Below are 14,325 nucleotides of genomic sequence, written 5' to 3'. Positions count from 1 at the left end.
GTGTAATTATTTTTTGTTCCCCCTTCTAGGTTTCATTACTGAAGTTATCTTGTTTTTTTAGTTTTTGTAAAGTATATTTATATCATTGAATATTTGCATACCCTATAAATATGTATTGTCATGTCTATTTATGCCAAAACAAGTTATCTTCCTTAAAACGCAAGATTATCTTTTCTAACTTACATTTCAATTTTAATGGGGTTTTTCTTTCTAATTTTACCTGACATGGTATATAAACACTAGGAAATAGTTATTCTATTATAAATTAGTATAATACATTAAAGATAATTTTATATTAGTTCTGAACTTGAGGTGTGTATGTTTGTGTGACTTATTCAGTGTGAATAAAAATAAAAAATATAAAATGTGCATGTACATTTCTGCATAAGAAAACAATAACATACAATTTACAAAAAAATGGAAAAAATATAACAGCAGAAATGTAAAGACTTTTAGAATAAAGAGATGGTTATAAATTCTAACCATTTCGGAGGAACTACAAATATGGTAACGCTCTTTTGTGCACCAAGGATTCAGCAGTCACTGAATGAGCTCTTTAGTTTGGTAACAGTTTCATGGCTGGACACGGAGATGTTATTCATCACTGATGATATTTTATTATTAGCAGTAACCTCTACCAGTACATATATCCATATATGGCAACCTACAGCTTTGACTGACGTTAAACGTCAGGCTCTTGTCTTAAAAATAGATAATGAGGCCTTGAGATAAAATCTGTCATCACTAAACTGGTCTTTCTTTAGAGCCTATGAAACCACTTCCTCTGAGGTGCAGATGAGCAGCTTCCCCAACACACTACAGAAGAGAGCGGATGGCATCATCGAGTAAAAAATGTTTTTAATACACAAAATGTTAGAAGTTTTTCTTCCATAATTACTGCGATTGAACTAGTAATTAACCTTTTCTTGAGTCAAAAAAGCTTAAAACCAGACCTAAAATGTTTAAAGTTTAGATTTCTTGTTTGGCAATTTAGTTGTGTGTAAATGGGCCATGACAAAATTTCATAGAGTCAGACCAAATGGAGAACCTATTGACACTCACCAAAATATATTTATTTTTAAGAACAAAACAAAATATCTCTACGACACAAGAAGAACGTGAGTCCGAAAGCTTCGTTTACATCCTTTTTCCTGGGGGGGGCAGCATTGTGGCAGGAGTGTCGACACTGAATTATCAGATGAAACCTACAGGAAGTTGATGCTGTCACCCTCTCTACCTCAAACCTGCAGAAAGGTGGGGGAAGCTTTTGGTAATGTATGAATGAATGAATGTAACCCTTTCTTTAACCAGGTGTGTCTCATTGAGATTAAAAATGTCTTTTTCAAGAGAGATCTGACCAAGACTGAGATCTACAACTATGGTGCCATCAGAAAACTTATTCCAGCTTCTTTACCTGCAGCTGCTCCTGAACAAACATGAGGCAACATGACCAGTACAGGACTCAGCACTCTACTGTTCAGTGATTTTTATTCTGTAAAAGAATTTAAGTTCTCATGCTGGCAAGATACATTGTTACCACAGCTCCCCTGTGACAGTCTGATAGAAGCCAGGCTGCCATGTATCTGTGCCATCAGGCCCTCTGATCACCACCACCAGTCAAAGTGAGTGAAATATCTTCCCAAAGACACAATGACAGAAACAGACTGAGAGGGGGCTCTGCCACAGGACGAACTCCTACCAACGTGACCACTGCTGGTTATGCCTGTACTGGAATTCAGAAATGCTTCAGATTAAAACTGAGTCCCTCCCGGTTATCCGGGAGAGACTCAGAGTAGAGCTGCTGCTCCTCCACGTCGAGAGGAGCCAGTTGAGGTGGCTCGGGCATCTGGTCAGGATGCCTCCTGAACGCCTCCCTGGTGAGGTGTTCCGGGCACGTCCCACCGGGAGGAGGCCTCGGGGAAGACAGAGGACACGCTAGAGGAATTATGTCTCTCGGCTGACCTGGGAACGCCTTTGGATTCCCCCGGAGGAGCTGGAAGAAGTGGCTGGGGAGAGGGAAGTCTGGGCCTCCCTTCTGAAGCTGCTGTCCCCGCGACCCGACCCCGGATATATATATATATATATATATATATATATATATATATATATATATATATATATATATATATATATGGATGGATGGATGGATGTATGGATGGATGGATGGTACCTGACATACATTATCTGTGTAGAGGATCATCTTGACTTCTGAGAAAATCTGATTTTAAGGGAAAATAGATAATTAAAAATAATATAGATTATTCACTCAGCGCACACAATTTTTATGTAATCGATGTGGTACGTTTTGTGAGTCACATCATGTTTATTTTATGCTTGCCAGGCACAATTATTGTATATAGGCTGTACATTTGCTGCAACAATTGTTTTCTTTTCTTTAGAGGAAGAAAAGAAAGAAAACTCAAAACTTGTGAAGATGATCAAACTTACTGTATATCCATCCATTTCCTGGGCCCAAGTGGGGTTGGGAGGGGTATCAAAGTTATATGTCTCTAAAAATATGGATTCATTTATTTTTCCCCTAAATAAGGAGCTACTGTAAATGAAATTGTAGACTTGAAGCGCAACATTGACTGCAATTTAAAGCATAAAAAATGCTTTTGCCAAAGTTTTCCATATCCTTAGTCACAGAAATAATGCAAAGCAACCCCTAAAGTTAATGATTTCTGATGATGTAATAATAAAATATATATAATCACATATATTATCACAATTTATTACATTTATAGTTGATAAAGCTTGAGTCTCACTCATTGGTTGAGCAGCTTTTTTTCATAAAAGTGCTCACAAACCAACTTCCCAATTCTTAATGCGGCAAAAAACAAGGAAGAAATATGAAAGAGAAAAGAAGACGGCAGTTTGGACGCCTGTGCAGAAAGTCACTGAAGTCGAGTGGAAAGGTGGACAAAAAAAAGAGGTAAATAAAACTTTGATTTACGCAATGCTTTAGCTCTCATCAGACTTATGAACAAAATAATTTAATGTTCATGTGTGTGGGTGGGTTTGGGAGAGTTAAAGAGAAAAATCAGTACTTTCTGGCTGAACAAAGTTAAATATCAATTCAAACCTATAATGCCACAGAGGTGTGCAGTACATAAATTCTGATAAATACACATTTTAATTATTTACAGTCACATTTATTTGTCTTTACTGAAAAGATGTAAAGTCATAATTAGGTTGCAAAACTTTATTTAAAACATTCATAAAGTGCAGCAATAGTGAAATGAAATCCAGTAAAGAAATGTTGCATTGTATGTATGATGTTATGTCTGAATTCTGCTTCAGTTTCAGTATTTTTCTGAAACTTCTGGATAAAAGTTTCTTCCCTGTTTGGAATGAACTGAAGGTTTCAAGCTTCAAATCAGAATGTTTGTTTTCATCTGGTTAATCGTGTCTCTCCCTTCTAACAATGGTAATGTATGAATCCTCTCATTTATGAACATGAATCAGAACTAAAATTATATATACTATAAGTACATTTGCTTGTAACAATATTTATGGCAAATCCCTAAGGTTTATTTATTTGTTTCACAAATTTGCAAATTAATACAGTTTTTGTGCTATGTGCAGACATTAAAGTAAAGATTAATGGTTAGTGTTTAAATATCTTATAAATAATATCTGGTTTGTATAAACATTGACAATAAACGATCACTGCTTTCACATTGTTTCATTTCATTGAAATAACTTTTTAACAAATCCCAATTTTAGTAGTTTTTCTTATTAACAGATGCATTACGATGGGTAAACTTCAGTAAACATGAAGGTTACAGTGTTGGTTTCAATGAGGACGAAATAAGAGCAGAAGCTGGACTCTGTGCTGTGATACCATGTGCTTTCACAGCTCTCTTTGTACCCGAACGTATTATTTGGTATAAATGTAAAGCATCTGATGTCAGATGTGACAAATCTGAATGGATATTTCACTCTGACGAGAACGAGGAAAACATTCAGTTTGGGTTCAAAGGTCGAGTGTCACTGCTGAACCTGAACATGGCTCAGAAGAACTGCAGCATGATGATCAACAATCTTAAGAAATCCGATTCTGGATCATATCAGCTCCGAGTTGAGGGAAAAGAAACAGGAGAAGCATTTACATATGAGACAAAAACAACATTATCAGTAACAGGTAGGGAAACAAAAAAACTTCAGTATAATGTCACATCATATTTCTAAACTTGATAAAAATGTTTTTGTCTTTACTATTTTTATTTACCTCTGAGATAAGATTGTAAAAGTTTATTTTTGACAAAAGTAAAATTTTTCATTTTATTTTTCCAAGTGTAAGACATCATCTAGTTTTCAATCTGTCTCCTCAAATGTAAGATAATAAAACTCACTGGTTTTATGAGTTTTCATTCAGTGAACTGTTTCCATCAGGTCTGAACCAAACGCCCTCAGTGATGATTCCTCCACTGACTGAGGGACAGCAGGCCACTCTGACCTGCACTGCTCCTGGTCTCTGCTCTGGGTCTCCTCCTAACATCACCTGGATGTGGAGAGGAAAAGGAAGGAAAGACTATTTTATCAAAGGAAACATTACTGCTTTAAAAACTGAGAATCTGACTGCTGTCACACAGATACACATCTCAACTCTGACCTTTAACTCTTCAGCTGATCACCACAACACCAAAATAACCTGTAAGGTCAGCTTCACAGGCGGCCTAACTACAGAGGAGACTGTGACTCTGAATGTGACATGTGAGTACCTTATTGTCATAAGGTATTGTCATAATCCTGCTGATGATGTTTGTAATTACAACTTATGAACATTTGCTCATATACCTCTCTTTTAAAATTAGCTTTATTTAATTGTAATATATATTTTTTATTTCATTGATGTGAAGTAAATGTTGATAACAGAGAATACTGTGGTGACTTTGAATGTGACCTGGAACATTATGAAATGGTTCAAATTTAAAGAGAGATGATTTACCAGAAGAAAAACTATGCCATTCTCCTTTTACCAGGCAAATATGACAGCAAATAATTCTGGACCTTACATTTGTACAGCACAATATCTGACTACTACCCTATGAAAAACAGTCAAAATAACAATGGCATGTTGGCTGAGATTTTTAAAATGTAAAACTTAAAAAAATATATTTATTTTGGTGAATATATCCACAGCAGATGTAGATGTACAATGTAAAACACTTTCTTAATTTATTAATTGGTATATAAATTTCCCAGTAACAGAAGAATATGTTCTTGGTGTGTCTGTACTGAAAGTTTAAATGTTTTGTTTGCATTTGCTTTATAGATGCAAGAAAACCTCGGATCTCTGTTAGGTCAACAGTTAAAGAAGGAAATAATCTGAATCTGACCTGCAGTGTGGACAGTTTCCCTCTATCAGTTATCACCTGGACTAAATCTGGAAAACAAGCTGAACAGCAGAGTCACAACGTATCTGAAATGCATGGCAGTAGTAAAATCTGTCAGCAACTAAAAAGAAGGTGCTTGTTTTCCATCTCTAATGTGACGAAAGAAGACGCTGGTCTTTACATCTGCACAGCACAACATCTGAACAACACTCTGAGAGAAGAAATTAATGTAACAGTGAAATGTGTGTAGAATACATTTTGAAGAAATATTTCTCAGACAATTATTTGCAATTATCTAAGCTTGAGCTTCATACAGAGTTCATATTAAAAGTGTTTAACCCTTTTGTTTGATCTCTACTCCACAGATGCTAGAAAACCTCAGATTTCTGGCAGAGCAACAGTCATGGAGGGAGACGATCTGAACCTGACCTGCAGTGTGGACAGCGTTCCTCCATCAGTTATCAAGTTGACTAAATCTGGAACAGAAACCAACTGGCAGGACAATATTCTAATCAAAGCAGATAACAGAAAAGTCTACCTGCAGGAAAAAAGTGGACATGTATCGTTGTCCATCATGAATGTAACAACAGAAGAAGCAGGACGTTACATTTGTACAGCAACGTATCAGAATGACAGCATGACAGAAGAAGTTCATGTTAAAGTGAACTGTAAGTACATTTTCATAGTTAATTTGGAGAAGGTATACAATTATTTGTTCTTCTAAGTCAGGATTATTTAGTGTAAGGTTTTGTAATTTCTTTAGAATACTTAGCACTTGTGGGTGTTATAAAATATGTTTTAAAATACTTTATTTTAAATATCTGACAACACACCTTAGAAAACCTAAGATCTCTGACAGAACAAAGGTTACAGAGGGAGATTTGTGTCTCCAAATCTGATGCCGTGATCTTGATCTGGATAAGAGTAGAGTGCCTTCTCCGCATCAGGGATGCGATCCTGCCTCAAGTGGAAGAGCTTAAGCATCTTAGAGTCTTATTCACTATTGAAGGAAAAATGGAGCAGGACATTGATAGGCAGGTTGGTGCTGCATCTGCAGTGATGCGAGCGCCTTATCAGTCAGTTTTGATAAAGAAAAATCTAAGTTAAAAGGTGAAGCTCTCAGTTCACCAGTCGATCTGCATTCCCAACCTCATCTATTGTCATGAGCTTTTAATAGTGACCTAAAGTGGCCAAAATTAGTGTCTGGGTTTCTGGGCTGTGCCTTACTGATTGGATGAGAAGCTTGGTTATCTGGAAGGAACTCAGAGTAGAGCCAGTTAAGGTGGTTTGGGTACCTGGTTAGGATACCACTAGGAATGTCTCTCTGGTGTGACGTTTTTATCTACCTCTCTAAAACTCATATGATTTACTTTTTTTTCTTGAAACTTGGCACAGTAAAAGGTCAGATTGTGTACTGTTGTTTACTACTTTTTTGGCTTTCACTGCATGCTTTGAAAGGAACATTCATAGATTGAAGTGTTTTTTTTTAGGCGGAAATTGATTTTTTTCTTAATTTCTGCTGTTTATCATATTAATTCACTTTCCTCAGTAAAAGGCAGGGTGGTTTTTAGAGCTGTAACAAGTTCTCTAGGGTCTTGCCTTTGTTTTGATACCAAAACAATTAAAATAAACTCTGTAGTTCTTGAGATACATTCAATTCATTTTAGGCATGTTACTTTCAGCCATATTGCTCAAAAAGAGGCCATGTGCCGAAGAGGTTAACACTTGTGGGTGTTATCACACATCTGCTTTAAAATACAATTTTATATCTTATTGTTAAATATTTGCCCCACAGACCTCAGAAAACCTTGGATCTCTGGTAGAACAACAGTAAAGGAGGGAGATGTTCTGAATCTGACCTGTAGTGCTGACAGCTTTCCTCTCTCAGTTATCAACTGGACTAAGATGGAAACAAAAACTAACCAGCAGCCCAGCAATTCAGCTGGTGCTTTTAACATCACTGAAAACACCTTGAAGGGGAAAGATGGCAATGGTTCTTTGTCCAACACTAATGTGGCAGCAGAAGATTCAAGGGTTTACATCTGTACTGCAAAAAACCTTACCGATAATCTAACAAAACAAGTCAAAGTTACAGTAACATGTAAGTACTTTCTTCTTAATAATTTTCAGCAAGCATGTCTTTTCATCAGAGGAAGTGTTCATGGTACAACACTTATACTGAATTACTTGTGTATGTTCTTTATATGAGGATTTTTTTTCCGGCACCAATGTCGTGTATAAATCATTTTTATATTTTCAAAATATTTAAAGAACATTAGAGAACAAGCAGCATCCTGGGGTCAAACAAACACACCAGAAAAGTCAGGAATAACATTTTGGATGCTTTTCTTCTGTCAAAGCAAAATCAAGTGTTAGGTTATCCCAGTAAAAGTCCAAAGATGAATCAAGCTGAGATAATGTGGAAAAACCCAAAGTTTGATTTTCAGTAATGCGCTATTAAATTTAACTGAGCTTGAGCCACTCTGAAAAGAAGAATGAACAAAAGTTTTAATTTGTAGATGTGCAAGAGATTAGAGAAACGTTGTAGCTGTGAGGACAGTAAAAGTTGATTCTACAAACTATCATCAGGAGGCCAAATGTTTGTGCTTTATGCCTGGATGCTTAAAAAGACAAAGTCAACTTCCTGCTTTGTTCACACAACCTTTGGTCAATCAAGCTTATTCTGATTGCAAATGCACACCACACTTTTCAGATTTTTGTTTTTAAAGTATTTTAACAGTGATGTGGTAAATTTCCACCCACAACTACACAATCAAGTCTTACTTTGTTTAGTCATGTTACAAAAACAATATCAATTAAATAAAGATATTGTGGTTTTACTAAAATATAAAAAGTACAAGGGTCATTATTATTCTGTAAGGCACTGTGCAATGCAGTCTGTACTTATAATGTGACGATAATGTAACAAAGGTTATAAGGTATGACTACTTCTGCAAAAATACTGTCGTTGAGTTCAAGTTGACTTTTAACAGGCTATGCCAACAATTGTTTACAAAAGTATAACTAAGCTAAACTACACTTACTAAAATAATATTTTGTAATCTACAGATGATTTTGAAAATGCAACTGTGAAGGAAGAAGATCTGAATCTGAACTGCAGTGTGGACAGTTTTCAGCCATTAGTTGTCAGATGGACTAAAAATGGAACAGAAACCAATCTAAAAATAGACACTTTAAGTAAAGCATTTACTGCAGTCTATGTGCTGTATGAACAGGCAAATGTCTCTTCTCCCATCACGAATGAAACAATGGAAGATGCAAAGCGCTACGTTTGTACAGCAGCATATCAGAAAAGTACCATGGAAGAAAAACTCCATATAGTGACAAGTAAGTATGTTTCAACAAAAATCATTTACAACAACAGAGGAAATAAATCTGATTAAGCTTGTTTTTATTTGCTTAGCTTCACATTACATATTGTAGCAATAGTGCAACAGTGTATATTCTTTGTCCTCATCTAACATATTTGGCTTAAATATGTTTCACAGGCATAGGAAAACCTCAGATCTCTGGCAAGACAACAGCTGAGGAAGATGCTCTGAGTCTGACCTGCACTGTTGACAGTTTTTCCTCCTCAGTTATCAACTTGACCATATTTGAAAACAGCAACCTGCAGACTAATATTTCAAGTAAACTGCAAAACAGCAGTGAAAATCTCAAGCAGGAACAAAGTGGGATTGGCACTTTGTTCATCAAAAGCGTTACAGCAGAACATGCAGGCCTTTACATCTGCACAGCAACTGTGCCAAACATAAATCTAACAGAAAGAATCAATTTAACAGTTACATGTAAGTACTGCATCATTTCTATTTCTTTCTTTTTTTGACCATAGTGCAAAATGCTGGAGACAGAAATGTGCAGACAGTGTACAAAACCTCTTCTGCTTTTTGTTCTTATTCTTAGCCACAAAAAGACTTTCTGAAGGGAACTTGTTGGATGTGTGAGAAAAAGAAAAAAATGTTTTGAGTTCCCTTCATTTTCAACCCTTCAAGATCTTACAGTAAAATGATTAAGAATGAATTGATTCACTTTTCATTATATTGTAAGCTAGAGCAAGGCTATCAGCAAAATCAATAAGATAAATAATTTGATGCTCAGCAGCTCTTTGTTATATTTTGCCTTTTGTATTTTTAGTTTAGCAATGCTGTTCTGGGCTCTATTTGAATCTTTGGCTTTAAATGTTATCATCTGGACATACATTTGTTTTAAATTTAAAGCATTGTATATCATAAAACAACTTTGCAAAGTAAAAACAATTTAATGTCATTCACAGACAGAAGGAGGCCTCAGATCACTGGAAACCAAACAATAAAGGAAGGAGATGCTCTGAATCTGACCTGCAGTGTTGATAGTGTTCCTCCATCACTCATCATGTGGACTAAAAATGTACTCAGCATGCATCCGAGCAACAGAACTAGCTCCCCCAACAACACTGGATCTGCTACTCTTGTCGTTTTCAACATGACAGTAGGAGATTCTGGACGATACACCTGCACAGCAACATACGAGAACATCACTGAGACTAAATATGTTCACGTAAAAGTGACTTGTAAGAAAACATATTTTATTTACAATTAAGCCACTCGTGGTTTATCCTAAACTGATGATTATTGTGTGCTTACAGGGTCTCCAAAGGTACTGAATGGTTCTGGATGTGTGCTTCGGACAGACGCTTTGACCTGCATGTGTCTTAGTGAGGGATTTCCTCTACCTACCATCCAATGGCCGATGCTGAAAGACCACACTGAGTACTCCATCACCAGTGTTGTGTCAAACCACACTGTCAACAGCACCGTTACCATAACTGTTAAAAACCATGGCAACATCAGTGTTGAATGTGTTAGCAGCAATGAAAATGGGGAAGCAAAAGAAAACCTCACAGTCTTCTGGACAAAACGAGAAGGTACTGTTTTTGCAGCTTTAACACTTCTGCTACTTGTAACTTCTGCTTTAAGGAGCTTTTTTTCTGGTGCCAGTACGGACAGATGGCTGTGTAAGTAAGTGCCTCTTTTCAGTTAGAAAGACGTAGCTGTAAGCAATTTTGCTAATTTGACCTTAAATTATCTATTTTTCTCCATCAACAAGCAACAGTTGTGTCACATTATGTTTCTGTTTTCCCGTTTAGTAAGCAAGCAAACACCTAATTCAGAAAAAAGTTCCATGCTGGAAATCATCATTGCCTTTTTGGTTGGGTTCCTTCTTGCACCTATCATCTTCTGTTTGTTCATGAAATTCTACAGGTACATCGTACATTTAGAACTTAATTTGCATTTCCAACTACAAACATATATTCAAGTCGTTACTGTAAAGATAATGTGTCTCCTCAGAATAAAACGGAAGAACTCTGAAAATGCGGGTGAATCTGTGGAGATGATTACGCCGTTGGTATGATAAGTATTGATATCAATGATTGTTCTGCTTTTATCTGTGAAACAAAATATCTAACATCTAGTGAGGTGTCATAACAGGATGCTGGGGGTTCAGAACCATAAATATATATTTTTTTAATATCCTACACGTCTCTTAAAATTGTAAAATATTTTTATTTGCAATTTTGTACATGTTCAGTAAAATGAACAGCAACACATGCTCATCTGTGGAGTCTTAAACAAGCAAATGACACTTCTATGAGCAACTGATTATTCTGTGAGAAAAACCAAAATATAGTCTTCTCTTCAAAAAACAAAAGACAAACAAAAAAAACAAACGATTTTGTCACCTTGCAACACAAGTCTCACTAAATCACTTGATCTTTCACAAGTTGACCAGTTGCTGCCTGTGGCCATGTCCAGCAGTGAGTGCTTACTCAATAAAGCAGCACTGCAGAAATAGAGAACAATCGCAGCGTTGTTGGTCATGACGGAGAGCTGCATGTTACATCAACACCCAAAATTCACAGCATGACTCTTGACTTCCTTCTTCAGCATTTCAGAAGCATAATAGTGAAAAGTCGAATTCAGCATTCATCCTAAGTTTATTAAACCAATGACATTGTGAGAACATGAGCATGTCTCAGACCCAAACTGAGAATCCTGTGAATTAACCAGAATTGATTGATATTTAGATTCTGAATGATTAAAAAGCATAGGATAGCGTTTCAAGCTGTTTATACAATGATTAAATGAAAAAGTAAATCAGAAAACAAAAAACTCTGACTCCACCTGAATCACAAGGAAATCAAATTTGGTAGCAATGTACAGTCAGTCAGTCGTTAATTCTCAACTTTACTTATGTGTTTTTCTTTATATGTGGCAGATGTCGAATGGTCAAGCTGTTCAAGGGGGAGAAAAGAAAGAAGCTTTGGCAGGAGCTCCTGAAGCTACCAACGGTCCAAAGGAATTGGTGTATGCCAACATTGACTTTTCCCTCCTAAACCGGGTTCCCACAAAACGGATAACGAGTTCAGAAAACAAAAACACGGAATATGCAGAAATCAAGACAAACAAGGAAAAAGGTCATCAAGTGGAGATGATGACTGAGGAGGATAACGAGATGAAAAGCTGCGTTCAAGAAGTGAAAGAAGAGGCTGAGGAACCAGTGTACGCAAAAGTGGAGGATTTAGTTGAGGAGAGTTGAAGATTGATTGTGAGGCCAGACGTCCAAGACAGAATCACAAAAAACCCCTAAAGCTCGAGTCCAACATGGATACAATGATTATAAAATACAGTAAGAGCTAAATATTAATGATAGTCATGGTTTGTTTCTCATGAAACCAGTTGCACAAATTATGGTTCAGAGCATCTATCTGTAAAGATGTTGATTTAGTGTTTGATTGCATAAAAGGCAGACCAAACACTTATTAACATATGAACAAGAAAATCTCCCAAATTTCCTGACTTCAAACAAGAGTGTGCAACGCTGATGTCTTATAGATCCGTGTTGATGTTTTAATAACCATCATGCCTTTAAAATGTCAACTAGTTTTAATTATAAACTTATTTTTCATGAATGTTATTCTTTTAGTGTACAACATAAAATCTGTATGTAAAGCTTCAATATAATGTATTTATACCTTGCACATTGAGGCACTTGACACATGGGTCCGTTATGCAGGACGTCAGCACGGTGCAATAAAACTCAATGGGCTTCTTTTTTTTTTATTTATTAGGTGAGATTAATTGTAAAAATGTTTCTTTCACATATTCCTTTATGTATAAGTTAGTATTTGTAAAGATCTTTTTAATGCATTTTTAAACTGCTACATTTGAACTTTTATTAATGCTTGTTATGTCAAACTAAATCAGGCAACACCTGAATCATTTACTGTATTTTTATAATCTGCAGAACCACTCATGATCTTGAAGATGCCATTCCAACGTGTCCTCCCTTTTGGATGTTACACAATGTTGTAAACTGGTTTCAACTAATGAGCTCTTAGTGTAACCAGTCAAAGAAACACTTTAGAATGTCTTTAATTAGAATTGTATTTTTTGTAGTGTACTAAGAGAGATCCTACATTTATTGAATGTGAAATTGAACCTGTTACCCGTTACCATGAACGTTCAAAGGCGGAAAGGAAACAAAGAACATAAAAGGCTCTATGACTTGGAGAACATATTCAGGAGGTATTCAAATATGTGATGCAGCTTTTTAAATAAAATTATATTTATATTTATTTTAGTATACTCTGACTGTCATTCACAAAATCGTTAACCCTTTACCCGGCATATTGCTCTCATTAATCAGTTTCCACTGTACTTGATGCTTTTCTATGATCCTGCAGGTCAAAACTATGACTAAAAAAATGACATAAATGTATTGTGACATAGCTCATCAAATATGGCATATTTTGTTTATATATTTTTATTGTATTCATTTTAAGTAAATGCATAATAAATGTACTTGTTGGTACCAATACATTTGGAAAATGTCATTGTTTTCTATTTTTTTTTAAGACTGATTCAATCTCACAACCATCATGACAATACGTTCCCTTTCAAGCCTAATATGTACGGGCCTCTTTATTTTTTCAATAATAGTATTAAATCAAACTCTCGTCATGTCTCAAAACACTTTTTTTGTAAAGCAATGTTAGCTTTGTATTTTAGACACTGTTTTATTTGGCCAGAATTGTTAATTATACACCTGGAAAGTGGTTTTATAGTATTCACCTCTGTCGCCACCTGCTGTGGACTCTAATCAGTTACAATAAGTAAGCAAATTATATAAATTCTTTAATAGCATTTGTAACACCCAAAAGGGCAAGGTTGTGGAAGTAAAGTAAAAAAAGAAGAAGTAGTTGACACATTTCTGATAGAGTTTCAATAAGTACCATAAATCAGAAGTTCATACAAATGAAAGCAGCCACCAAAGACGTATAGATTGTTTGCTTGGTGAAGATGAAATCACACTCAACTCTGACATTTTGCTGCGTGGTAATTAAGTTATAACATCTGCTTCACAGTGAAGCCCAGTTAAAAACACGAAGTCAGACTAAACTTCTCTTGTTTAAAGGTCAGGTAGGAGTAGCAAAACTATTTCTCTTACTGTTTGGATGTTTATAGACTGGACTATTTTTATTTGGAGAATTTAACATTTTTCTTATTGGCTCTGGGTGATAATTATTCCTCAGACCTATCAGGAGGTGCGAATAAGTTACACATTTCTATAGGTTTTGCATTTTAAACACATATTACATTTTAAACACATACCCCACCAATTCAGTTATTTTTCAGTTTTATTTTGTGTAGGTCTCTAGCGCCATCTGCTGTTAAATTTAGTTAGTTGCAATAACTAAATTGAGTGAAAATCACCTCAAACACACAGGGGTTTCTCAGTTTATATTGGATGTTGTGAATTAAAGTATCAGAAGCAAACAAAGACATAACATCTTCATCTATTTTTCTTTTGGTAACAAAAGAAACACATGGAGCTCTAGTTTAGTCTGTGTATTTTCAGGCAGAGACGAAAAAACGAACTGCCTGAAAATACATTAACCTAATTTGCATCTGATATTCTTATC

General features: G+C 35.7%; 1 protein-coding gene across 4 annotated transcripts; it reads left to right on the top strand.

Moving 5' to 3' along the window:
• The first annotated feature begins 2,745 nt into the window (after positions 1-2,745).
• Positions 2,746-13,231, top strand: LOC103477890 (hemicentin-2-like). Of its 4 annotated transcripts, XR_014091372.1 has the most exons (15): positions 2,755-2,935; positions 3,304-3,430; positions 3,749-4,147; positions 4,399-4,719; positions 5,282-5,584; positions 5,708-6,010; positions 7,138-7,443; positions 8,412-8,690; positions 8,852-9,151; positions 9,637-9,912; positions 9,988-10,266; positions 10,489-10,603; positions 10,691-10,748; positions 11,619-12,029; positions 12,648-13,231. XR_014091372.1 is itself a non-coding variant. In XM_008431226.3 (14 exons), exons 2-14 carry the CDS (start codon positions 3,385-3,387, stop codon positions 11,937-11,939), a joined length of 3,306 nt encoding a protein of 1,101 aa, XP_008429448.3. In that variant the 5' UTR covers positions 2,755-2,935; positions 3,304-3,384; the 3' UTR covers positions 11,940-13,231. The 4 variants fall into 4 exon arrangements, 3 of the variants coding, with proteins under 3 accessions (XP_081472926.1, XP_081472927.1, XP_008429448.3); XM_008431226.3 differs by having other exon boundaries at positions 11,619-13,231; XM_081616800.1 differs by lacking the exons at positions 10,691-10,748; positions 11,619-12,029; positions 12,648-13,231 and having other exon boundaries at positions 2,746-2,935; positions 9,988-10,360.
• Positions 13,232-14,325: the final 1,094 nt, after the last annotated feature.

Source organism: Poecilia reticulata, chromosome 16, assembly GCF_904066995.2.
Source record: "Poecilia reticulata chromosome 16, P_reticulata-male-v2, whole genome shotgun sequence".
NCBI lineage: Eukaryota > Metazoa > Chordata > Actinopteri > Cyprinodontiformes > Poeciliidae > Poecilia > Poecilia reticulata.
This window is presented reverse-complemented; position numbering and strand designations above follow the sequence as displayed.